This window comes from Loxodonta africana, chromosome 22 (assembly GCF_030014295.1).
Source record: "Loxodonta africana isolate mLoxAfr1 chromosome 22, mLoxAfr1.hap2, whole genome shotgun sequence".
NCBI lineage: Eukaryota > Metazoa > Chordata > Mammalia > Proboscidea > Elephantidae > Loxodonta > Loxodonta africana.
The window spans coordinates 24,551,448-24,578,974 of record NC_087363.1 but is presented as its reverse complement, the minus strand read 5'-3'; the positions used below and the strand labels follow the sequence as shown (position 1 = coordinate 24,578,974).

Genomic DNA, 27,527 nt, shown 5'->3' with positions numbered 1-27,527 from the left:
CTAATTCTTACTCCCACCTCTCCCTCCCCTTTCTTTGCCAGTAAACTTAGGTCTCAACTTTAAAGCCGCCATTTCAGATAAGACTTCCCTGCCTGTATCCCGAGTCTCCACCAGACTTGGTCAGTCCCGGATGGGGATTCCCCTGGCAGGTGGCACTTCATAACCAAGCACTTATGAATATCGTAATAAATAGTGTAATGAGCTCATCAGTTTGCCTCACTATGTTGCCTGGAACTCCAGATTCTGCTTGGCGTAACTCTATCAGGGCCAAAATGACAGACACCGACGTGAGGAGGACGAAAGGCAACTGTATTGGCCGGCCAAGCGAGGAGACAGATGGGGCTGCATACCATCCACAACTGCCTCACTGGCAGCTGGTTTATATAGGTAGGATCTGTTCCAAAATAGAAAATGGTGCATACGCAGGCGTGCGGTGTTTTAGAATTAGTAAGCACTTTCTAAGACGCGGGTTGGATTCCCACCCCCTCAACCCCACAAGAGGAACTAGGGAGGGAGAATTTACCATGCATGAAGCAGTTAATGAGCTAAAGGTCATTGGAACGTCAGGATGGAGAGCAGGACCTGTTTCAGCTGATTCCGGCTAGCCCGTGGCTGTTTTTCTTTAAGAAGGTTCTGAGGAGGAAAAGAAAAAAGAACTCTAGGAAATGGGCTGCGTGAGGAGCTGTCCTGAGGCTAAGAAAAATGGCTCTATGGTTCTAGCCGTGTCTTAACTACATCTTTAGACCTCTGGGCACACGGTCTGTGTCGGTCTTGTTCACTGCTGTGTCCCTTGGTGCCCAGGACAGTGCGTGGCACATTGTGGGTGTTCAGTGAATGTTAGCTGGATGACCCGTACGTCTCTGGACCCTTTGTTCATCTAAAGCAGCCAGTGTCAGGGGAGATGTGGGTAAAAGGGACTCAGGAGGGAGTCAGCACGCAGCAGGCTTCCTTCTTGGACTTCCCGGGGTGACACTGCCGGCGACCCTTGGTCCAGAGGCCCGGCGGGAGAGACCACCAACCCCGTACATCGTGCTCACAGGTCGGACGTTTAAGTGCACGATCAGACGGATCTGGCTGGCAGCCCGTGGGAAGCGGGTGGCGAGAACTCCAGCAGGCCGCTGGGGAAGGGGTTTGGAGCCAGGCGGCGGATTGGCTAGGTGTGAATGCCGAAACGGCCGCCTCCACTTCAACATATAAGTTTGGACTACTAAAAACTAGCTGTGACAAAAGCGGCGAGGCAGAAATGCCACAGCCTGCTCACTCTGGACGGCCGTAAATCCCCACAGCTGGGACTACAGGCCTGGAGTAATCCCCTCGGCAGCCGGCTGGCGCCGGGTCAGAAAGCGGCGTTAGCTCCCGAACCCCCAGCTGCCCCCGCGCACTTCCGGCCCAGCGACTCCTGGTCCCGCCCCGAGGCGGCCCCACGCGCCCGTCCCGCCCCCAGCCCTCTGCGCGCGCACCGCCTAGAGCCCGCCTCCGTGAAAGACTGCCTGGCGCATGCGGCCGGGCCTGCTCACTGGCTGCGGGCCTCACCGCGTGCACTGCCCACTTACTTCTTTGGCTGATTTGAAGCCGGTGTGGGGTAGGCTGAATCCGGGGATCCCATGCGGGAATCAGCTGCGCGAGCAGAGCCCGGCGCGGGACAGACAGTGCTCTCCACCAATCAGGGGTGAGGTGCCCCGGCCTCCTGCCCAATGGGCTGCGCTCCTAACGGACCCGCCGGGGACGCCTAGGTGGCGGCTACACCGCGGGCCGCCTGGCCGCGCGCTGCTGGGACCTAAGCCAAAGGGGACGTGGGCGGTCTTAGGGGCTGCGGGGCCGGGGCTTCAGGGCCCGCAGCGCTCATTTCTGACCGGCCTGGCTCGGCTGGGCCAGTGATGGCGCGTAGATGGAGAGGGCTGCAGAGGCGCGGGAACCCCCTCTTCTCGGCGCCCCCTCCTCCGAGAAACCCTGGGTGGCCACCTCTATTTGATAATTACTGGCGATTGGAATGCGAAAGTTGGAGACAAAGAAGGATCAGTAGTTGGAAAATAAGGCCTTGGTGATAGAAACAATGATAGAATTTTGCAAGACCAACCACTTCATTGCAAATACCTTCTTTCACCAACATAAATGGCGACTATACACATGGACCTCGCCAGATGGAACACACAGAAATCAAACAGACTACATCTGTGGAAAGAGACGATGGAAAAGCTCAATATCATCAGTCAGAATAAGGCCAGGGGCCGACTGTGGAACAGACCATCAATTGCTCATATGCAAGTTCAAGCTGAAACTGAAGAGAATCAGAGCAAGTCCACGAGAGCCAAAATACGACCTTGAGTATATCCCACCTGAATTTAGAGACCATCTCAAGAATGGATTTGACACATTGAACACTGGTGACCGAAGACCAGATGAATTGTGGAATGACATCAAGGACATCATCCATGAGGAAAGCAAGAGGTCACTGAAAAGACAGAAAAGAAAGAAAAGACCAAGGTGGATGTCAGAGGAGACTCTGAAACTTGCTCTTGAGCACTGAGCAGCTAAAGCAAAAGGAAGAATAGATGAAGTAAAAGAACTGAACAGAAGATTTCAAAGGGCCGCTCGAGAAGACAAAGTAAAGTATTATAATGACGTGCAAAGAGCTGGAAATGGAAAACCAAAAGGGAAGAACACGCTCGGCATTTCTCAAGCTGAAAGAACGGAAGAAAAAATTCAAGCCTCAAGTTGCAATAGTGAAGGATTCCATGGGGAAAATATTCAGTGATGCAGGAAGCACGAAAAGAAGATGGAAGGAATACACAGAGTCATTATACCAAGAAGAATTAGTCAATATTCAACCATTTCAAGAGGTGGCATATGATCAGGAAGCGATGGTACTGAAGGAAGAAGTCCAAGCTGCTCTGAAGGCATTGGTGAAAAACAAGGCTCCAGGAATTGATGGAATATCAATTGAGATGTTTCAACAGACAGATGCAGGGCTGGAGATGCTCACTCATCTATGCCAAGAAATATGGAAGACTGCTTCCTGGCCAACTGACTGTAAGAGATCCATATTTATGCCTATTCCCAAGAAAGGTGATGCAAGCAAATATGGAAATTATAGAACAATATCATTAATATCACACACAAGCAAAATTCAGAGATCATTCAAAAGTGGCTGCAGCAGTATATCGACAGGGAACTGCCAGAAATTCAGGCCAGTTTCAGAAAAGGACATGGAACCGGGGATATCGTTGCTGATGTCAGATGGATCCTGGCTGAAAGCAGAGAATGCCAGAAGGATATTTACCTGTGTTTTATTGACTATGCAAAGGCATTTGACTGTGTGGATCATAACAAACTATGGATAACAAACTGAGAAGAATGGGAATTCCAGAACACTTAATTGTGCTCATGAGGAGCCTTTACATAGGTCAAGTGGCAGTTGTTCGGACAGAACAAGGGGATACTGATTGGTTTAAAGTCAGGAAGGGTGTGCATCAGGGTTGTATTCTTTCACCATACCTATTTAATCTGTATGCTGAACAAATAATCTGAGACGGTGGTCTATATGAAGAAGGACGGGGCATTAGGATTGGAGGAAGACTCATTAAGTACCTGCGTTATGCAGATGACACACCCTTGCTTGCTGAAAGTGAAGAGGACTTGAAGTACTTACTAATGAATATCAAAAACCACAGCCTTCAGTATGGATTACACCTCAACATAAAGGAAACAAAAATCCTCACAACTGGACCAATGAGCAACATCATGATAAAAGGAGAAAAGATTGAAGTTGTCAAGGATTTCATTTTACTTGGATCCACAATCAACAGCCATGGAAGCAGCAGTCAAGAAATCAAAAGACGCGTTGCATTGGGCAAATCTGCTGCAAAGGACCTCTTCAAAGTGCTGAAGAGCAAAGACGTCACCCTGAAGACTAAGGTGCACCTGACCCAAGCCATGATATTTTCAATCACGTCATATGCATGTGAAAGCTGGACAGTGAATGAATAAGGAAGACTGAAGAAGAGTTGACACCTCTGAATTGTGGTGTTGGCGAAGAATATTGAATACACCGTGGACTGCCAAAAGAATGAACAAATCTGTATTGGAAGAAGTGCAGCCAGAATGCTCCTTAGAGGCAAGGATGTCGAGACTGTCTCTTACATACTTTGGACATGTCGTCAGGAGGGATCAGTCCCGGGAGAAGGACCTCACGCTTGGCAGAGTACAGCATAACAATGATCCTAAGGATGGCTCAGGAGCGACCGGGCAGTGTTTCATTCTGTTGTGCATAGGGTCGCTATGAGTCGGAACCAACTTGACAGCACCTAACAACAACAACGACACCCTCTGGGCTTAATGAGGCACGGGCCTAGCTTTCCTGGGATGGGAGGCCAAGGTCTCAGACAGGTCCTCTGTGGTGGAAGATGGTTCGGCATCTAGCGGCGAGCCCCTTGGTCCTTCCATGCGCATGGGGACATGGCATGCCTCCACTCCTGTTGGTGGAAGGTGTCTTTGAGCTTTCCTGGCAGCCACCGCCCTTCCATTCGGCCCCACAGTTGTTCCCCTCCCTCGGGCTGCGGACAGTGACGGCGCTGGCATTTTAAAATAGCTGTCGAGGTTTTCGTGGCATGCTTATGTCCACACATAATTTTGAATCTTGAGCCGTCCTGTCACACACGCGATGTGGAGATTATCACCCCATTTTACAGATGTGAGAACTCAGGACTTGACTGAGGTCTGGTGCGTAAGCGGTGGAGCTGGAACTTGACCTCACATTAAAAAAAAAAGTTCAGTTTCTAGATCGGTTTCTGCTCCCCCGCCCCATTGTTGTTGAAAATTCCTCTGCTGCAGCTTGATCTGTATTGTGTTCATGAAAATCTTGCAGTATCTCCGCATCACCTTCAGAATAAAGTTCAGAGTCTAGCATTCAAGTTTCCCCTTCATTGGGCCCCTTGCTTACCTTTCCAACTTATTTCCCACAATCCATTCCCGTCCTCTTCTCCAGCAAAATTGGCCCTACCCCTGACCTCAGTAGATGTCCCTTACTTTCCGACTTCCCTGCTCTCTCCCACACTTTTTAAGCTACTTAGTCCTTCAAGGGTGATTGCCAGTCTCAGGTCTGCAAAGCAGGAGCAGTCTCCAAGCTGGACTTACTTCCTTCACCCTGCGCTGATGGGCCATGGTATTTCCCTTGGTCTGGGCACTGAAAGGTGCTATCTCTTCTTCCCCCTTATATACCTCATTTTGTCCATCTGCTTTTCACTGCCACAGGGTTACTCATTTATTTGTGTATGTTTCATGCCTGTAACTGGAAGGCTGCAACTTGAGATAGGGGCCCAAATCTGGTTAATTTTTGTGGTTCTCACAGTGTCTAGCACAGTAGCTCAAACATGGTAGGTAGCCCATAAATGTGAGCAAATGAGTCCTCCCTGCCTCCAACCTGGTCCATGTGTATATGGGAATGTTTATTGCCAGGCATTGTGGGAGACTGCAAGAATCTTCCCGAAAGAGTAAAACTGGGGCACATCAAATGCAAATGGATGAGATTAGTCTTCTGTAGAAGTAACCCAGCCAATAAAAAAGGTGGCTGAAGAATTTCTAGGAACATCCAAAATTTAACCAGTGAATCCAGGGTACAGTCTCAGCAAGGGTTATGTCAGTTTAGCTCATATCTATGAGGCAGCCACGTTTGATAGTCATGTGTCAATAGGAACGTTTCAACTGTAAGGTGGTGGGCAGGGTGGTATTTCCCGCAAATAATAGGGACTTAGGGTCAAACAAGAAATGGCACACTCTATACCCTTTTTGGGAGATCACAGTGTATGTTTGAAAACAGTAAAGAAGCCAGTTGATTTTGTTTAACCAGCATTTCTCCAATTTCTTTATCCATAAAACCCCTTTTGGGGATCCCATATGCACTTTGTAGGAGCCACAGAACCTGCTTTTGGGAGTGCTGCAACAGGATAGAAAGAGCAGGACGTGGTTGGGGTGGCTTCCTTGCTGTATGAGAGGAAAGGCGTTCTGAGCTTTAAACAAAAGCTGCATTGTTTGAGTAACCTTATTTTTTTTAAACTCATATTTGACTAAAGTTATTCAGTGTTCCAAGATCCAAATATTTGTAATGATCCCATTTAAACCTGACAACCTCCAGTTGTCAATTTGACAGATAAGGAAACCAAGGCTCCAAGAAGGCTTATAGCTCGTTAGTGGCAGAGCTGGTATTGGAACTTGGATAAGTTGATTGGTTGAGATGTATTTTATCTATAATTTTTCTTTCTCCTGGGTTAAGTGCTCAGCTGCTAACCAAAAGGTTGACAGTTCAAGTCCACCCAGAGGCATCTCAGAAGAAAGCCCTGGAAATCTACTTCCTAAAAACGAGCTATTGAACACCCTGTGGAGCACAGTTCTACTCTGACACACATGGGGTCATCATGAGTTGGAATTGACAGCAACTGGTTCTGGTTTTTAAGTTGACTGGTTGAGATATATTTTACCTATAATTTTTCTTTCTCCCAGGTCAAAAATTAAAATGAAGTACATTCTAGTTACTGGCGATGTTATGTCAGGAATTGGAAAAGGAATCATTGCCAGCAGCGTGGGCACAATTCTGAAGTCATGTGGTTTACGTGTAACTTCAATTAAAGTTGACCCGTACATTAACATTGATGCAGGCACCCTCTCTCCTTATGAGCATGGTAAGCCAAATGCATTTCTTTCTCGTTTTGTTTTTTAGTAATGATTGTGTAGTGTAAGAGCATGTATCTCATGGAAATTATATATGTATATATTGCATTATGTAACATCTATTTCCTGCCTTTTCAAAAGGTCTTTAGCATACAAAATTGTGTTTTTCTCAGTTCGACAGAGGAAGCAGGAGAAATGGTCTCTTGGTGGCTGACTGAAAGGTTGTCAGTTCTCTTGAGAAATGAAATCTGGGGACATGATAACCCTAAAATATTTGAGAAGAGGGATTATATTTATCCTTTGTGGCCCCAATCATTAGAAATAGGATTGGTGGATGGAAGTTGTAAGAAAATAGATTTTGGCCCAATAGAAGAAAGAGCTTTTTATTAGCAAATGCTCTTCAATAGTGGGGTGACCAACTCGAAGAAGTCATGAGTTCCTGTTGGTAGAGGTCTTCAGTCAGAGGTTAAATGGCCACTTTGTAGGGAGTTCGTGTTGTAAATACATGTTGTAACCCTAACCCCTATATTTGTGGATGTAATCGCATTTGGGATTAGGGTTTTCTTTGCTGTGTTGTTGAGGCCGTATCAGTGTAGCGTGTGTCTTAGGCCAGTCACCTCTGAGAAATAAAACGAGCAGAATAGGCAGAGAGAAGCAAGCAGAGATGGGGCAAGATAGATGCCACACCACATGGAGATCATCAAGGATCCGAGGAACAGAAGCTGAAAAGAGACAAGGACCTTTCCCCAGAGCCAGCAGAGGGAAAAGGCCTTCCCCTAGAGCTGGCGCCCTGAATTTGGACTCTAGACTCCTAAACTGTGAGAAAATAAATTTCTGTTTGTTAAAGACACCCACTTGTGGTATTTCTCTTACAGCAGCACTAGAGAACTAAAACACTACTCAAAACATGGATTGCTTAAAATTGGGAGTAGATGTGCTGTGAAAACATACTTCTAAGCTTTAAAATTCTGTATTATTGTCTTAGTGTTTAATGAACAAAAACCAAACCCAGTGCCGTCGAGTCGATTCAGACTCATAGTGACCATATAGGACAGAGTAGGACTGCCCCATTGAGTTTCCAAGTAGCGCCTGGTGGATTCAAACTGCCTACCCTTTGGTTCGCAGCCGTAGTACTTAACCACTACGCCACCAGGGTTTCCTACTGTTTAATGTTGAGGTAAAAATCTATAAGGATAAGTGTCAATAGAGCAAAAATCCTTATGTAACAAATAGCGTCAGGAAAAGATTAACAGACTGGAGTGATATTTAATACAGAATTCTTGAGCAAAAGATGAGCTATTTCTTTGAAAGGGAAAATGAGACATTTTTCTTTTCCCAGTTTTAAGCTTGTCACCCATTGTGATGGTAAGAATGAACCATTCTGTGTAAAATTTCTAAAATGAAGCTTCAAGGAACAAATGCTCGACAAAGGAGTAAGGGAAAACTTCTTCACTTTTACAGCTTTGTTTAGGGTTAAAGTGTAGCCCAGAGGTGATTTATAATCAACACAAATTTAATATATATATTTTATATAAATTTCGAATCAAATCATACTTTTATCACATCTTGAACTTTAGTTTTCTCAATTAGAATATTTTGAGAATTCCTTTTCGATAAGCGGCAGATAACATACTACAATAGCTTCCCACCATAGAATCTGATATAGCCACAGCTTTCTAGAGGGTGATGTCTTCCACTCCTTGCTATTTCCTAACTCCTGATTGAGAGTGAGTTTGTCGACAGGCTGGGGGTGTGATGTTACCTTTTGAAGAATGATTGGTAATTTTTCCTTCTTTTGTACATATTTAGTTTTCTGAAAATGCATTTCTTTGCCTTATATCAAATTAAGGCAGACTTTGTTCTATTTGAGTGTTTACACTTTGGAACTCCAGTTGTGTTACGGTATGTGTACTTGTGACTTACCTAAATATTTTACTGTTCCTTATGGGGGAGGTTTTTGTGCTGGATGATGGTGGGGAAGTAGACCTTGACCTGGGTAACTATGAGTGATTCCTTGACATCTACCTCAGCAAAGGCAATAGTCTGACCACTGGAAAGATATATGAGCACGTCGTTAACAAGGAACGCAAAGGAGATTACTTGGGAAAAACCATCCAAGGTAATGCTGGATTTACTTTTCAGATGTTAAGCTATTACCTCCACTTAGCAGATGGGGAAACCGAGCTTAGAAATAGTTTCGTGATTTTGCTAAAGATCACAGCTAATGAGTAGCGGAACTGAGATTGGAATGCAGACATTCTGACGCCAGGCGCTGTGCCCGAACCACTGCTATCCCTGTACTGCCCTCCGCACTGGAGTGTCGACCTCTTGGTGACTGGAAACATGGTGCAACAGGGTCCCAGCAGCCCCTCATGCCTGAGACAGCACGTAGGTGTGATGTTTCCACATTCAGCCTTGACTGTAAGCAACACGGGTGGCTACGTGGCCTGTCATGCTGGCGTGAAGCCAGAAGGTGGACTCCGCAAATGCAGAGGGATAGATGGCCTGATGTAGCTCGGGATGCCGAGCTTGACCTTGCTCCCTTGTGGTGCTTCCAAAAAACAACTTGAAAATCTGGAAAGGAAGCAGCCGGGGGAGCATGAGACCACAGATTCATTGGGGCCATTAAGAAATGTGACCCCACTGCTACTCTGTCAAGGCAAAGAGCACAGCAGTTTAACCTGAGTTGTGTCTGCCTGGATCCTGATTGGACCCTATGGTTAAAATTAATGGTGATGGGAAAGCGTAGGTGACACATTTCTCTTTCCCAGTTGTCCCTCACATCACAGATGCAATCCAGGAGTGGGTAATGAGGCAGGCGTTAAATCCTGTAGACGAAGGTGGTCTGGAACCTCAAGTGTGTGTTATTGAGGTTGGTATGCATCTTTTCTAAATTCCATGGTTCCTGTCTATACGAACAAACGTACATACTCATTTCCTTAGTCAGTCATCAATGACCTGTAAGACAATTACTACTGAAGCTCTTGGGCTTTTCTGTGCTCCTGCAATGTTGATTTAGGCTGTTGTATTGCAGTTTTCCTTCAAAGGTAAACCAAAAAAAACGAATCTGTTGCCGTTGAGTAAATTCCAACTCATAGAGACCCTTTAGGACAGAGTAGAACTGACCCACAAGGTTTCTAAAGAGTGCCTGGTAGATTTGAACTGCCAGCCCTTTGGTTAGGAGCAATAGCTCTTAACCACTACGCCATCAGGGTTTCCTCCTTCAAAGATAGGAGGTTCAAAAGTTCCAGCAGTTTGTTTATAAGTGATACTTTTTAATACAAAAGTTGATTGTGGTTAACTAAGGAGATAAGATTTAGGCTTCTTTGCTTTGTGAGTCCCGTGCAAGTAAAATTCCTAGTACCTCTCTCACCTGACCTTTTTCTTGACGTGATATAGAAGGGTCCGTAATAACCTCGGGGAACAGTTAGCCTGTCTGAAAAAGTCATCTTTTAGCACAAGGAAATGTCTAACTACTGTTAACTAAAAAAAAAGGCTAGAGAGTTTGTTACTGCCGTTACTGATATTGGATTGAGATGACAGGTAACAGTTGTTAGATAATGAAACCAGCAGAGGAGGAAGGTTTAGTGCTAACCTCTAAAATAACTTTGTTCTTCTAGCTTGGTGGAACAGTGGGAGATATAGAAAGCATGCCTTTCACTGAGGCTTCAGTCAATTCCAATTCAAAATCAAAAGAAAGAACTTTTGTATTTTGTAATATTCTCGTCAGCCTAGTCCCTGAGGTAAGGTATTCAAAGTCATACTTTGGGAGAAATGGACAAGAGGGAGAAAAGGATAATTTTCACTCCTTTTCTGATATATTTTTTTTTATTAACTTTTATTGAGCTTCAAGTGAACGTTTACAAATGAAGTCAGAGTGTCACATATCAGTTTATATACACCTTACTCCATACTCCCACTTGCTCTCCCCCTAATGAGTCAGCCCTTCCAGTCTCTCCTTTCGTGACAATTTTGCCAGCTTCCAACTCTCTCTATCCTCCCATCCCCCCTCCAGACAGGAGATGCCAACACAGTCTCAAGTGTCCACCTGATATAAATAGCTCACTCTTCACCAGCATCTCTCTCCTACCCACTGTCCAGTCCCTTTCATGTCTGATGAGTTGTCTTCGGGAATGGTTCCTGTCCTGGGCCAACAGAAGGTTTGGGGACCATGACCACTGGGATTCCTCTGATCTCAGTCAGACCATTAAGTATGGCTTTTCTGATATTTTTAAGTGCTTGAGGTACAGGAAGCAGGGAAGAAAGAACTTTTTGTGTGAATTAAAAATTATATTTTTTGAAAGGATCAGATGGAAACATTTGGAAAGGAGAAGTTGCAGTTAAGAGAAAGCGGATTGAAGGTATGTGTTTGTTTTTACTACATGACAGAACCTCATTGTAACTAAAATGGAGGGATTTTTTTTTTAAGATAAAAATTTGCAAAGATATATAGAACATGAGAGGAGTCGATAGTAATGAAATTAGGAAGCTGAAAAGCAGATGGGCAAGTAGAAACTGACCTAGCAGACCTGGGAGAGGTGAATCCTGGAAAGCAGAGAAGTAACCCTGTTTGCCCTCTAGAACCCCTGTAAGGCTTAGGAATTGGCAGCACCAAGCACTTCTGTAAGTGGGAGTGGAGTGGGTGGGGAGAAGTGGGGCTAGGACTCATAACTGCTGTTTCAGATGCAATTAACCCCCACATCTCTAATACGTGCGGCCTGGCATCAGGCCCTCTCCCACCTTGGCAGAGGACTGTGGGGTTTTTCTATAGAGAGGGTTTCTGGATGGGCTCACTCTAGGGACAGTTGAGGGCAGTAGTACTGAACTCAGATCATGAGGATTAAGTGCAATTTAGTGCTGTTGGCATCCAGCGGTCCCCAGGCATTTGGAGAAAGCATCTAACATGCAAGAGACCAAAACAACCAAATAAAGGGAACCTTAAAGGAAACTGAGGCTCTGCAGGGAGCAAGAAACTTAGAAAAAAAACACCTGTCAGTAATGTCCTCAGAGGATTCAGAGGAGAGAAACAGTGTCTATTAAACAGGACCTGGATGCTGTAGGGGAACTCAGAGAATAACAAATAACTCTTGGATATTAAAAATTGGATACCAGAAATGAAAAACTTAAAGAAAGCTGAAGAAATACACCAGAAAGTAGAGACAGAAGTAGAAGAGAAAAGGTAAGAAAATTAGATAACCAGTCCGGGATTCTAACATCCAGATAATAGGAGTTCAGAAAATAGAAACAGAGAAGTGGTAATTTGAACTAGGAGTCAGGCTGCCACCTGTTTTTAAAATAACATTTCATCAAAATAGGGCCATACCTATTTCCATATTGTCTGTGGCTGCTTTTGCACTGCAACAGCTGAGTTGTGACAGAGACTCTGTGGGCCACAAAGCCTAAAATATTTGCCATCTGGCCCATTATAGCAAACGTTTTCAGACCTTTGATCAAAATAATTCAGAGATGAGCTTCTAGAGTAAAAAGGCCCACTGAATTCCCAGCTTATTTCATGAAAAGTGACATGTACACACGTGCACACCAAGGCACGTCATCATGAACTTTGAGAATGATGGGGCAGAAATTCTACAAGCCTCTAAAGAGAAAAGTAAAGTTTTCTGAAAAGAGACAATCAGAATATCTTTAGACTTTTCAACACTGACAGCTAAAAGATGGTGAAGCTATTTCTTTAAAAATAGTAAGGGAAAAGAATTTCTAACCTAGAATTTTATACCCAGCAAATCTATCAATTAAAGTGTGAAAGGAGACTAAAGATAGTACATGGAAAACTGTTCCACCCAGACTGTGGCCCCTGGACACCCTGCTAACTCAGAACTGAAGCCACTCCCAAAGCCCTTTCTGCCAAAGATTAAACAGGCCTATAAAATACATAGTGACACGCATGAGGAACGTGCTCCTTGGTTCAATCAAGTATATGAGACCAAATGGGCAACACCTGCCCAAAAGCAGAGCTGAGAAGGGAGGAAGGGACAGGAGAACTGTATGAATGGACACTGAGAACCCAGGGTGGAAAGGGAAAGGGGGAGGGTGCTGACATATTGTGGGGATTGCAACCATGTCGCCGAACAATTTGGATATAAAATTTTTGAATGACAAATTTATGCTGTAAACTTTTGTTGAAAACACAATTAAAAAAAAAAACTCAGTGACAAAAACAAAAAGTTTATCGATGTCAAGAAAAACAAAAAGTTAGACCACATAATTGGGAGTGTATAGCAAGGTGTATATGGGTTTTTGTGTGAGAGACTGAGTTGATTTGTAAACTTTCACTTAAAGCACAATAAAAATTATTAAAAAAAAAATTAGACCAGAAAGGAAAAGTGTGGGACAAGGTTTAACTGAATAGCAATTTAAATACTCAAAAATATGTGAACCCTGCAGAGGGATCTAACTAAAATCCTGGGATGGGGCTGCAGGCAGGAAGGGTGTACGTGTAGTGGGGACAGGGGAAGGAGAGAGGGTGGGGTTGTCGTCCACCAGGGAAATCAGAAAATATCTGAGACTAAATGTCAAGACGTAGCAATAAAGCGTGCCAGAAGGATCAGTTAGAAGAGTTGCAGAGTGGTTGCCTCTGGGCTTGGAGAATGGGAAGGGGTGGATGAGGACTAGGTACCACTGTTCTTTAAGAAAGACCTTGTAGAACTATTTGACTCTAAAATATGTGCCTGTGTCACTTTGACAAAAATTAAAATTCTACAAATTCTACTATTTCCCTAGTAAAAGGGTGTTCAGGGGAAAGTCATACTTGAAAACTCTTTATTGTACAGAAATTAACTTATTTTTTCTTTCGTAAAATAGCCAAGTTGAACAAGTGAACAAGTTCAAGAGAAGAGTAAACCCACTTGAGATAGTGTTCAGACGCTTAGAGGGCTTGGGCTTTCCCCAGATCTGGTAAGATTTCCTGACTACCTGGTTTCCGTGTGATCTTATATGTCTAATTCAGATCTCTTCTCCATGACAGATAGGACCTTTGTTTTCTTGGCCTGCTTTTGATTTTAATTGATGGCAGGGAAAATAGGCACAGTGCTCTGAACTGGGCTCTTACTTTACAGGATTTCCGTACCTGGCGTGTGTGAGGCCTTGGGCTCTCCATGCCTTCTCTCTGCTCTCATTCCTTCATTTCTCCTTTTCCTTCCTACGCAAGAACAGCAACGAAGGAGGAAAACCCCAGTTAGCTTGTGTGGTTCGTTAATTTGTCTGTTTAATGTCCTGCCATTTATGCTGTCATTCTCTTGGGATTTGGGGCTTAGGAATTTAAGTTTTGAAAATAGTTAATGTATTTTCATAGCTTCCTTGTATTGTGCTCATTGTTAACATTTTAATCCATCCTAGCAATGTGATGTCTGCTTTGATTTCATTCAGGAATAAAACTCAACTTTGACACCCCTTCTTTCTACCTAACCTGACTTGTTTGCGTTACTGCTAGGTTGTGTGCGGGTGCTCAGATCATGTTGAGACATCAGTGAAAGACAATATAGCAATGTTCTGCCAAGTTGAACCTGAAGAAGTAATTACCAATTCAATCTCCATGTAAATCTTTTTTGGTTCTCATTGTCCTAGAGTCACGTAACCAGTTGTTTTGTAGTTTGAGTCAGTAGACAGTTCCTAGAAGAACTGATACCCCTGGGCTCTATGACTCATCGTTTTCTCATCTCTCCTGGTTCCCCGGTCCTACCTTTATCTGTCCTGCCTCCTTTCTCCCTGCTGCTTGTACTTTATGCTTCCGCCATGATGAATGTCTTTCGGGTCCCTTAACGCCCCACACTCTTTCTAGTGCTGGGCTTTTGCGCTTGCTAATTTCTGTGAGAAATCAGTGCTCTCTCTCCCTGTTGGTGTAACAATTTCTTCTTCATTGTCATCCTTCAGGGCGTAAATAGGACATGGTATTTTCAGCAAAGCTTTACTCGCCAAACCTCCTCAACCTCAAACCTCACGCACAGTTAAGCACTTCCTTCTCAAGGCTACCTGTGTGTCTCATACCTGCTGGTAGTGAGCTTGTCGTACCAATACGAGTACCAGTCAAGTTGATTCCAACTCATGGCAACCCATGCGTGTCAGTGTAGAACTGTGCTCCACAGCGTTTTCACTGGCATATTTTTCAGGAGTAGATCACCGGGCCATTCTTCCAAGGCACCTCTCTGTGGACTCAAACTGTCACCTTTTTCATTAATAGCTGAACACTTAACCATTTGTTCCACCCAGAGATCAAGCTTATCTTACAGCCCCCGGATGTCTGTGTGTGTCTGTGTGTGCCTCCCCTAGTAGACTGTGAGCTTCTTCAGGGCAAAGACCCGCTCGTCAACCTTGTGTAGCCGGTGCCAGTTGTGGAGGGCGTTGTAGGCTGTCAGACGTGTGTTAGTCTTTCCATTAGCTGTGCTCATGGAGGGAACCTGTGGTTCAGGAAATCCAAAATGTTGGGACCTGTGATAGATCCAGGCAGGGTGCATACTATGGAAATTCTAGGGGGTGATAAGTTGAGATGGTGGCGTTAGTCAGATTTAATAGGAGAGTGAAAGGAAAGTTACGGTCAAGGAATCTTGAGATGAAGTTTTTGGATACTTGAATTACACTGTTAAATGTCCTATGTGGTCGTTCGTTAGTTTGTTAGTGCTGCTACGACAGAAACGCATGGATGGGTGGCTTTAATGCATAGAAATTTATGTTCTCACAACTTAGGAGGCTAGAAGTCTGACTTCAGGGTGCTGGCTCTAGGTATAGGCTCTGTCTGCTCTGAGGGGAAATCCTCGTCTCCTTCAGCCTTTCTTCCTCGGTTCCTTGGTGGTCTCCACATGGCATCGGTCCTTCTGCATTAGCGCTTGTGTGCTTCTGGGCCTGATCTGCTCTTTTGTACCTCAGAAAGGGATGGGCTTGAGATACACCCTGCACTGACGCGGCCTGGTTACCGTAAAGAAATCCCTATTCCAAATGGGATTACATGCATGGCATATGAGTATTTCCCACATGTAATTTTGGGGGACATGGTTCATTCTGTAACAGGTGGGTCTCAACTTGGGTGCACAGCGGAATCACTCGGGAAGCTTTAACACATGCTGGTGTTGCCTCCTCCCAGGATCCTGAGTGAAGCGGCCTGGGGTGCAGGGCTGCCTGCCCCCCAGGATTTTGAGTGAAGGACCTGGGGTGCAGGGCTGCCTCCACCCAGGATTCTGAGTGAAGCGGCCTGGGGTGCGGGGCTGCCTCCTCCCAGGATCCTGAGTGAAGTGGCCTGGGGTGTGGGGCTGCCTCCCCGCCCAGGATTCTGAGTGAAGGACCTGGGGTGCAGGGCTGCCTCCCCCCCAGGATTCTGAGTGAAGTGGCCTGGGGTGCAGGGCTGCCTCCTCCCAGGATCCTGAGTGAAGCGGCCTGGGGTGCAGGGCTGCCTCCTCCCCCAGGATTCTGAGTGAAGGACCTGGGGTGCAGGGCTGCCTCCCCCCCAGGATTCTGAGTGAAGGACCTGGGGTGCAGGGCTGCCTCCACCCAGGATTCTGAGTGAAGCGGCCTGGGGTGCAGGACTGCCTCCCCCCAGGATTCTGAGTGAAGTGGCCTGGGGTGTGGGGCTGCCTCCCCGCAGGATTCTGAGTGAAGCAGCCTGGCAGACAGGGTGGGCTTCTGGATTTTTAGAAGCTCCCCAAGTGATCTAATGAGCAGCTGGGTCTGAGAACCACTAGTCCTCTGTTAATGCATTCTTGGGACGGATCCTGTTTGGGTATGGTTTTTTTTTTTTTACTTTTGTGGTTTGGTTTGTGAGTTTTTAGAAAGTTTTTTTTTTTTTTTTAATCCTTATTCATAATAGAGTAACCACTAATTTTCTACTCTATCCTTTTTTAATTGATTTCATTTACATTTTTCAAGAAATTGGTCTCTTTTTTCTTTTCAAATTGACAACAGATGTTTTGCAGAAGACATACAGCCAGTAGGAGGCTAACCTTTTTTTCTTTTTTTAAATAGGTCACCTGTGTCCAGGATGTCTCATGCACCTACCGAGTCCCCTTGTTATTAGAAGAGCAAGGGGTTGTAGATTATTTTCTTAGACGACTCAATCTCCTTATTGAGAGGCAGCCAACAAAAATGCTGAGGAAGAGGAAGGTGATGGCAGACAGGTATGCCTCAGTGAGGAGCTGGGGGATGAGCCTCATTTCTCTTGTTTGTAAGGCCTCAGGGAATTCAGCTCTCGCTGCTGCACTTTAGCATTTCTGCTGTCGAGTGTTGGAAAAGGTTTTAATGGGCAGAGATGTCACGGTTGTTAAGAAGGCCTCTTAGCTGTCAGGAACTCGCTTCCTGGATAAGGGAGTCCTGATAGAGCTGGGGCCGGGTCCCAGGTCTCAGACAGCAAGTCCAGATTACTTTCTATGACACTTGTCTCTCATCAGCTAGAAAATCAATTCAAACAGGCATCCCAGTGCAGTGGGCTGGCGCACAGCCCCGAAGCCCCCAGACTAGGCTCTGTTTTCTGGGCTGACTATGGCTGGAGCACTCTGTGTTTGGGAACATGCTGCTCACCCACACCAGAAGGGATCAGCAAGGGTGGAGTCATCTCTTACTAAAAAAAAAAAAATAGTTACCGTTGAGTCGTTTCCAACTCATGGTGGTTCCTTGTGTGTCAGGGTAGAACTGTGTTCCATAGGATTTTCCATGGGTGATTTTTTATTTTGTTCAGAAATTGATTGCCAGGGCTTTCTTCTGGGTGGATTTGAACCACCTGCCTTTCAGTTAGCAGCGAGTGTGTTCACCATTTGCATCCCCAGTGACGCCCTTCTTTTATTATTGCTGCCAAAACTCATTACCTCAAGGACTGTCCCAATCCACTTTCCTCTTCTTAAAGCTCTGTGATGTCTCACATTGCCTAATCATCCACGCCTATCACAGGGTATTTCAGAGCAGTGGGTGTGCCTGGTTTTAGCATTTGGGGAAGAAGCACTCCTTCCATTGCTCTAACCGTTCCTGTTCAGTCTTTGTCCATTTACAGGTGTGTCTTTGTGTAGCTACAAAAATGGCACAGTTTTGTGATCTTCATAAAGCATTTCAACCGTTTTCATCTGTTACTATTTATACTGTATGATTTTTTAAAATTGTACTTTAGATGAAGGCTTACAGAGCAGACTAGTCTCTCATTAAACAATTAATACATAAGTTGTTTTGTGACATTGTTTGCCAACCCCATGACATGTCAATACTTTCCCCTTCTCGTCCTTGAGTTACCCATTACTGGCTTTGCTGTCTCTTCCTGCCTTCTTGTCCTTGCCCCTGGGCTGGTGTGCCCATTTAGACTCGTTTTGTTTTAAGGGCCTCTCTAATCTTTGGCTGAAGGGTGAACCTCAGGAGTGACTTCAGTACTAAGCTAGAAGGGTGTCCTGGGGCCATACTCTCAAGGTTTCCCCAGTCTCTGTCAGACTGGTAAGTCTGGTCTTTTTTTTGTGAGTGAGAGTTTTATTCTACATTTTTCTCCAGCTCTGTCTGGGACCCTCTATTGTGGCCCCGTCTGAGCAGTTGGTGGTGGTAGCCAGGCACCGTCTAGCTGTGCTGGACTTAGTCTGGTGGAGGCTTTGGTAGTTGTGGTCCATTAGGCCTTTGGACTAATCTTTCCCTTGTGTTTTTGCTTTTTTTATTTATCCCTTGCTCCCGACAGGGCGAGACCAGTGGAGTATCTTAGATAGTTGCTCACAAGCTTTTAAGACGCTAGCTGCTACTCACCAAAGTAGAGTATAGAACATTTTCCTTATACACTATGTTATGCCAGTTGAGCTAGATATTCACCGAGACCATGGTCCCCAGAGCCCTCAACCCAGTAATTTGGTCCCTCGGGGAGTTTGAATGTGTCTATGGAGCTTCCATGACCATGACCTTGCCTTGGACAAGTTGTGCTGGCTTCCCCAGCATTGTATACTCTCTTACCCTTCCGCAAAGTTACTACTTATCTATTGTCTATTAAAGTGTTTTACCCCTCCACCCCTTCCCTCCCCTGCCTCATAACCATCAAAGAGTCTTTCTTTTTGTGTGCGAACCTTTTTGTGAACATCTATAGTAGTGGTCTCATACAATATTTGTCCTTTTGTGATTGACTTCTTTCACTCAGCATAATGCCGTCCAGATTCACCCACACTGTGAGATGCTTTGCAGATTTGTCATTGTTGTATAGTATTCCAATGTGTGTTTATCCATTCATCTATTGATGGGCACTTAGGTTGTTTCCATCTTTTCACTATTGTGAACAATGTTGCGATGAACATATTTGTGCATATGTCTATTGTGATGGCTGTTATTTCTCTAGGATATATTCCTAGGGGTGGGATTGCTGGATCATATGGTATTTCTGTTTCTAGCTTTTTAAGGAAGCGCCATATCGTTTTCCCAAATGATTGTACCATTTTGCATTCCCACCAGCAGTGCATAAGAGTTCCAGTCTTCTCGCAGCCTCTCCAACATTTTATTTTTTTTTCTTTTTTGTGCCAGTAATGTCGGGGTGAGATAGTATGTCATTGTGGCTGTAATTTGCATTTCTCTGATGGCTAGTGATCATGAGCATTTCCTCCTGTATCTGTTAGTCGTTTGAATGTCTTCTTTGGTGAAATATCTGTTTATATTGAAACAGGCTGCTCAGCCATATCTTGAACAGTACCTGAGCCAATTTTTTTTTCCTTCTTCTTTCTCTCCTTTCCCTCCCCTAGCCCATCCCTGCCTCCAAGTAAGATCCTGATGTTAGCTCCCCAAATGGTTAAGTGTTAACCAATGTTTCCTCTAAGACTGTGGAAAACAAGTGATATTGATCTAAGCCCTTCAAATAAGAGGAAGGGTGGTGCCAGCTACCCCCTGAGCTGATGGGATAATGGCAGGACAAGATCAACATGTTTGAGATACAACCACCAAAACTAAACAGAAGAAAGAGAGCACACATTCCACAAGTCCCTAAAACTTATGGCCCCTTTTCCCTTAAAAACCCGAACCCATCAGTAGTCTGGTGAGGTGGACGACTTTAGGAGATCATTCCCCTCTGTCTCTGTATACAGGTATATCTAATAAAGCTCTTGCTACCCACCTCACCCCGTCTCAAGAATTGGCTATTTGTGGCAGGCGACTCTAACTCGCAAAATTGCGGTAACAATATCCTTTACTCATTTTTTAATTGGAATTATTTGTCTTTTTGTTGTAGAGGTGTTGGATTTTCCTGTAGATTTTAGAGATTAGGCCTTTGTTGGATTTGACATAACCAAAAAATTTTTTTCCCAGTCTGTAGGTTCTCTTTTTACTTTTCTGGTGAAGTCTTTTGATGAGCGTAAGTTAATTTTTAGAAGACCGAAGTTACCTAGCTTGTCTCCTGCTGTTTGTGTACTGTTAGTTATGGTTTGTATCCTGCTAGTGCTATGTGTTATGTGTTAGGGCCTCTAGCAGTGATCTATTCTTCTGTGACCTTTATAGTTTTGGGTTTATATTTAAGTCTTTGATCCGCTTTGAACTAGTTTTTGTGTATCATGTGAGGTATGGGTCCCATTTCTTTTTTTTTGCAGATGGACATCCAATTTTGCCAGTACCGTTTGTTAAAAAGACTGTCTTTCCTCCATTTGATAGACTTTGGGCCTTCGTCGAAGATCAGGTGACCACAGGTGGATGGATTTACATCTGGGTTCTCAGTTTGTTCCATTGGTCAATGTGTCATCATACTGGTACCAGGCTGTTTTGACTATCGTAGCTGTATAGTAGGTTCTGAGGTCAAGTAGTGCGAGTCTTCCTTCTTTATTCTTCTTCTTCAGAAGTGCTTTATTTTTCCAGGGCCTTTTTCTTCTCCATATAAAGTTAATGATTAGTTTTTCCATCTCTTTAAAGTATGCTGTTGGTATTTGGACCAGGATTGCATTTGGTTGAATTGACATTTTCACAATATTGAGCCTGCCTATCCCTGAGCATGATTTGTTTTTCCATTCATGTAGGTCTCTTTTGGTCTCTTGCAGTAGTGTTTTGTAGTTTTCTTTGTATAGGTCTTTCACATCCCTGTTTGGATTTATTCCTAAATATTTTATTTTTTTAGGAGCTATCATAAATGGTATTGATTTCCTGATTTCCTTTTTGTAGTTCTCTTTATTGGTGTATAGGAATTCAACTGATTTCTGTATGTTTTTCTTGTATCCTGCTCCTCTGCTGAATCTTTCTATTAATGCCAGTAGTTTTCTCGTGGAGTCTTTTGGGTTTTCTGTGTATAGTATCATATCATCTGCAAATAGGGACCAGTTTGGATGCCCTTTATTTCTTTTTCTTGCCTTATTGCTCTAGCTAGGACTTCCAGCACAAGGTTAAATAGGAGTGGTGATAAACGGTATCCTTGTCTCATACCTGTTCTCAAAGAGAGTGATTTCAGCCTCTCTACATTAAGAATGATGTTGGCTGTTGGTTTTGTGTAGATGCCCGTTATTATATTGAAGGGTGTCCCTTCTATACCTATTTTATTGAGAATTTTTATCAGGAATGGGTGTTGGACTTTGTCGAATGCCTTTTCTGCATTGATTAAGATGATCATGTGATTCTTTCTTTTATATATGTGATAGATTATGTTGATTGATTTTCTAATGTTGAACCATCCTTGTATACCTTGTGTAAATCCCACTTGGTTGAGGTGTGTTAATTTTTAAATATGATGCTGAATTCTATTGGCTAGAATTTTGTTCAGAATTTTTGCATCTATATTCATGAAAAATATTGGTCTGAAATTTTCTTTTCTTGTGGTGTCTTTGCCTGGTTTTGGTGTCAGGGTTATGCCGGCTTCGTAGAATGAGTTCAGAAGTATAATTATAATTTTTAATGAGTATAGAACATTCTATTATGTGACTGCCCCATAATTTATTTAACTATTCCCTTCTTTCATAGGCACTTAGGTTGTTGACAGTTTTTCAGATTTTATTTTCTGTTAATTTTTCTTCATATTGTACCTTTTTCTGTAAAGAATTTGAGATGACTTACTGTCAGATGTTTTGGTACTGTAAACATTTATTTATATAGTTGTTATTCTTTCCTTCCCCCCGGACTGTTTCATACCATTTGGATAAATTCATACATGTAGAATCCCTGAACTGAAAGACATACGGGTTCCTATGGCTCTTAATATATGGTACTCAATTTCTTTTTAAAAATAACTGGTCAGTGTAACGGAAACCCTGGTGGTGCAGTGGTTAAGTACTATGGCTGCTAACCAAAAAAAAGGCCGACAGTTCAAATCCACCAGGCGCTCCTTGCAAACTCTGTTTGCAGTTCTACTCTGTCCTGTAGGGTCGCTATAATTTGGAATCGACTTGACGGCAGTGGGTTTGGTTATTGGTTTTTTGGTTAGGGTAACAGTTTCTGTCTACACATGTCAACATTTAGGTGTCATTATTTTTTGAGATTTTTGGTTGGTTTAAGGGTTATAAGATATATTTTCTTTTAATGTGGATTTCTTTTGATTTACTAGCTGGATTAAATAATTTTCTTTATATTGGTTTACTAATCACATGACCTCTTGTGAATTGTCTGTTATGTCTATTAATTTTTTTACGCTTTGAGATTTTAATTTTTTATAACCAATTTGTATGAGGTTTTGAAATAGTCTCTTGATAACAGCTTCTGAAATCTACTTTATTTAAAAAGCCTGCCACGTTGATTTGAAAATTGTCTTCTCTTTACTGGTCTGTGCATAGAACTCAGTTAATATCTGCTCCTATTCTTCCCAACATGTCTTTTTTCTCTTTAAAAAGCAAGTGTGATCTCACGGGGTTATGTACAGTCTAAGTAAATGAGTGTTTGTTGACCTCTGTTTGGTAGGATATGACTACTTACTGGAGACCTGCTCTATTGCCCTCGTGGGCAAATACACCAAGCTCTTTGACTCATACGCCTCTGTCACTAAAGCTCTGGAGCACTCTGCACTGGCCATCAACCGCAAATTGGAACTCAAGGTAAGGAGGGATGGCGTGAGTATAGCCGATGGGTGAACAGGGAGGCAGATGCTGCGTGCATATCTGCTTCATACTTTTGGAGCTCAGAATTTTTCCTTTGGGATGAAAAGATTTGTGGTTCGCTCCTGGGTTTGAAAGAGCAGTGGGGAGTTTTCAGGAAAGAATGAAGGGGAGATGTGGTCAGAGTAGACACTGAGAGTGAATGCTTGGATCTGAATATCAGGGACCAAGTGAAATTGCCTGTGGAAATGGGCCAGAGGCATGTTGTACAGTTGAAGGCACTGGCTAGAAACCACTTTAGATGCCTCATGACTCTGAGGCCATGCCTTTGAAGCACTGAGTCTTTTGACTTCCTTTCTTAACCTGTGGCTGGTACCATTTTCCTCATCTGTAAGGTGGGGGTAATAATACCCATCTCATAAACTGGTGCCTAGAACATGGGCAATAGTCGGTCAGTAGTAGTTAATAGTACTTATGTTCTGTCTATAAAGTGGTAGGCAGCAGCCGAGCTATGGAATGTGAGGGCAGTGGCCCTGCCTGCCTCTACATGAGGCAGTATAGGGTCGAGGTTCAGAGCGTGGGCCCTGGAGCCAGGTGGCCCAAATTCTGGCTCTACCACTTGAGCTCTGTGACCCTGGCAGGTTACTTCAGCCTCTTTGTACCTCATCTTCAAAAAGAAATAGTGATAATACCTTCCATCTGTGGATGACTAGGGTGTGTGTATACAATTGACAAAAGTCATAGAAGTGTCCACTTAAAATTCTTACATTTTATTGTATGTAAAATTATACTTCAGTAAAGTTGGAAAAAATTAAAGTCTAGGTGGAAGATGAAGTGCAGAGAGTGCCCCTTGGATAGAGAACACTTGAGAGCCTATTCCAGTGACTTAGCAGAGACAGGATCCTAAGCAGACTCAAGTGTGCGCAAATGGAGAGCTGGGCTTGGGAGCTGGGTGATGTTGAAGGAAACTCTTGTATTTTAAAATATAAGAAAGATTTCCAGATTTATCTCAAAGTTATAATTAAATTAAAACATTGAAATTATTTTTTTAAAACTAAGAAAGATGGAGTAGTGATAATATTGTGTTCAAATTATGAAAGAACGTGGCTCTGGAGTCATGAGCTGGCTTCTCCCTCCCCTGTCTGAACAACCCCCAGTACATAGATTCTACAGACCTGGAACCGAGCACCTTACAAGAAGATCCCATCTGGTACTATGAAGCGTGGCAGAAGCTCTGCAGTGCTCAGTAAGTCGTGTTCTCTACCTCTGGCATCCTGGGTTTTATTTTTTTAAAGTACAAAGTACTATGCTTTTGTGTCCTAGTAGTAAGTCATCTACTTGTTTAAATTTTTTTAACTACTGAAAGGACTATATATTATATGATTTAAGCCTTAGAAAAATACAACTTACCAATATAGTTGAGCCTGAAGAACACTTGTCCTCATTGTATTGGTCTACTTTGCTACATGTGTTCATTGATGAGACTTATTTAAAGATTTTTATCTACAATATTCGATGAGTGCCCATCAGTAGACTCTAAAAAATATATTGCTTTTGGCAGCTATTACTTATAATAGTGAAAAACTAGGAATAATTTCTATTTTCCTAAGCAGTTGAATGTCATGGAGGCACTGCAGCTATTTTTTTTTTTTTTTAACTTTTGTTGAGCTTCAAGTGAACGTTTACAAATCAAGTCAGTCTGTCACATATAAGTTTACATACATCTTACTCCGTACTCGCACTTGCTCTCCCCCTATTGAGTCAGCCCTTCCAGTCTCTCCTTTCGTGACAATTTTGCCAGCTTCCCACTCTCTCTATCCTCCCATCCCCCCTCCAGACATGAGATGCCAACACAATCTCAAGTGTCCACCTGATATAATTAGCTCACTCTTCATCAGCATCTCTCTCCCACCCACCGTCCAGTTCCTTTCATGTCTGATGACTTGTCTTCGGGGATGGTTCCCGTCCTGTGCCAACAGAAGGTCTGGGGGCCCTGGCCGCCAGGATTTCTCTAGTCTCAGTCAGACCATTGAGTATGTTATTTTTATGAGAATTTGGGGTCTGCATCCCACTGATCTCCTGCTCCCTCAGGGGTTCTCTGTTGTGTTCCCTGTCAGGGCAGTCATCGATTGTGGCCGGGCACCATCTAGTTCTTCTGGTCTCAGGATGATGTAGGTCTCTAGTTCATGTGGCCCTTTCTGTCTGTTGGGCTCTTAGTTGTCGTGTGACCTTGGTGTTCTTCATTCTCCTTTGCTCCAGGTGGGTTGAGACCAATTGATGCATCTTAGATGGCCGCTGGTTAGCATTTAAGACCCCAGATGCCACATTTCAAAGTGGGATGCAGAATGTTTTCATAATAGAATTATTTTGCCAATTGACTTAGAAGTCCCCTTAAACCATGGTCCTCAAACCCCTGCCCTTGCTCCGCTGACCTTTGAAGCATTCATTTTATCCCGGCAACTTCTTTGCTTTTGGTCCAGTCCAATTGAGCTGACCTTCCATGTATTGAGTGTTGTCTTTCCCTTCACCTAAAGCAGTTCTTATCTACTAATTAATCAATAAAAAACCCTCTCCCTCCCTCCCTCCCGCCCTTGTAACCACAAAAGTATGTGTTCTTTTCCGTTTTTTCTATTTCTCAAGATCTTATAATAGTGGTCTTATACAATATTTGTCCTTTTGCCTCTAATTTCGCTCAGCATAATGCCTTCCAGGTTCCTCCATGTTATGAAATGTTTCACAGATTCGTCACTGTTCTTTATCGATGTGTAGTATCCCATTGTGTGAATATACCACAATTTATTTACCCATTCATCCATTGATGGACACCTTGGTTGCTTCCAGCTTTTTGCTATTGTAAACAGAGCTGCAATAAACATGGGTGTGCATATATCTGTTTGTGTGAAGGCTCTTGTTTCTCTAGGGTATATTCAGAGGAGTGGGATTTCTGGGTTGTATGGTAGTTCTATTTCTAACTGTTTAAGGTAACGCCAGATAGATTTCCAAAGTGGTTGTACCATTTTACATTCCCACCAGCAGTGTATAAGAGTTCCAATCTCTCCGCAGCCTCTCCAACATTTATTATTTTGTGTTTTTTGGATTAATGCCAGCCTTGTTGGAGTGAGATGGAATCTCATCGTAGTTTTAATTTGCATTTCTCTAATGGCTAATGATCGAGAGCATTTTCTCATGTATCTTTTAGCTGCCTGAATATCTTCTTTAGTGAAGTGTGTATTCATATCCTTTGCCCACTTCTTGATTGGGTTGTTTGTCTTTTTGTGGTTGAGTTTTGAGAGAATCATGTAGATTTTAGAGATCAGGCGCTGGTCGGAGATGTCATAGCTGAAAATTCTTTCCCAGTCTGTAGGTGGTCTTTTTACTCTTTTGGTGAAGTCTTTAGATGAGCATAGGTGTTTGATTTTTAGGAGCTCCCAGTTATCTGGTTTCTCTTCGTCATTTTTGGTAATGTTTTGTATTCTGTTTATGCCTTGTCTTAGGGCTCCTAACGTTGTCCGTATTTTTTCTTCCATGATCTTTATCGTTTTAGTCTTTATGTTTAGGTCTTTGGTCCACTTGGAGTTAGTTTTTGTGCATGGTGTGAGGTGTGGGTCCTGTTTCATTTTTTTGCAAATGGATATCCAGTTATGCCAGCACCATTTGTTAAAAAGACTATCTTTTCCCCAATTAACTGACACTGGGCCTTTGTCAAATATCACCTGCTCATACGTGGATGGATTTATATCTGGGCTCTCAATTCTGTTCCATTGGTCTATGTGCCTGTTGTTGTACCAATACCAGGCTGTTTTGACTACTGTGGCTGTATAATAGCTTCTGAAATCAGGTAGAGTGAGGCCTCCCACTTTCTTCTTCTTTTTCAGTAATGCTTTGCTTATCCGAGGCTTCTTCCCCTTCCATATGAAATTGGTGATTTGTTTCTCTATCACCTTAAAAAATGACATTGGAATTTGGATCGGAAGTGCGTTATATGTATAGATGGCTTTTGGTAGAATAGACATTTTTACTATATTAAGTCTTCCTATCCATGAGCAAGGTATGTTTTTCCACTTAAGTATGACCTTTTTAATTTCTTGTAGTAGAGCTTTGTAGTTTTCTTTGTATAGGTCTTTTACATCCTTGGTAAGATTTATTCCTAAGTATTTTATCTTCTTGGGGGCTACTGTGAATGGTATTGATTTGGTTATTTCCTCTTCGATGTTCTTTTTGTTGATGTAGAGGAATCCAAGTGATTTTTGTATGTTTATTTTATAACCTGAGACTCTGCCAAACTCTTCTATTAGTTTCAGTAGTTTTCTGGAGGATTCCTTAGGGTTTTCTGTGTATAAGATCATGTCATCTGCAAATAGAGATAATTTTACTTCCTCCTTGCCAATCCGGATGCCTTTTATTTCTTTGTCTAGCCTAATTGCCCTGGCTAGGACTTCTAGCACGATGTTGAATAAAAGCGGTGATAAAGGGCATCCTTGTCTGGTTCCCGTTCTCAAGGGAAATGCTTTCAGGCTCTCTCCATTTAGAGTGATATTGGCTGTTGGCTTTGCATAAATACCCTTTATTATGTTGAGGAATTTTCCTTCAATTCCTATTTTGGTGAGAGTTTTTATCATAAAAGGGTGTTGGACTTTGTCAAATGCCTTTTCTGCATCAATTGATAAGATCATGTGGTTTTTGTCTTTTGTTTTATTTATGTGATGGATTACATTAATGGTTTTTCTGATACTAAACCAGCCTTGCATACCTGGTATAAATCCTACTTGATCGTGGTGAATTATTTTTTTGATATGTTGTTGAATTCTATTGGCTAGAATTTTGTTGAGGATTTTTGCATCTATGTTCATGAGGGATATAGGTCTGTAATTTTCTTTTTTTGTAATGTCTTTACCTGGTTTTGGTATCAGGGAGATGGTGGCTTCATAG

General features: G+C 43.2%; 1 protein-coding gene across 9 annotated transcripts in view; it reads left to right on the top strand.

Moving 5' to 3' along the window:
* The first annotated feature begins 1,492 nt into the window (after positions 1-1,492).
* LOC100677638 (CTP synthase 1-like) overlaps positions 1,493-27,527 on the top strand; it is a 45,221-nt gene continuing 19,186 nt past the window's right edge. The window contains exons 1-9 of one of the 9 annotated variants that reach the window (XR_010318997.1): positions 1,502-6,674; positions 8,694-8,782; positions 9,435-9,535; positions 10,284-10,406; positions 10,968-11,024; positions 13,483-13,575; positions 16,630-16,781; positions 22,465-22,598; positions 23,756-23,844. Coding sequence is in view for 3 of the 9 variants with exons in the window: in XM_064274599.1 (XP_064130669.1) it covers positions 9,473-9,535; positions 10,284-10,406; positions 10,968-11,024; positions 13,483-13,491 (252 nt within the window). In the remaining 6 variants the exon portion in view is untranslated. Of the gene's footprint in view, positions 6,675-6,706; positions 8,783-9,434; positions 9,536-10,283; positions 10,407-10,678; positions 10,875-10,967; positions 11,025-13,482; positions 13,576-16,629; positions 16,782-22,464; positions 22,599-23,755; positions 23,845-27,527 lie in introns of those variants that run through there. The other 8 variants (XR_010318998.1, XM_064274601.1, XM_064274599.1 and 5 more) reach the window with 8 other exon arrangements.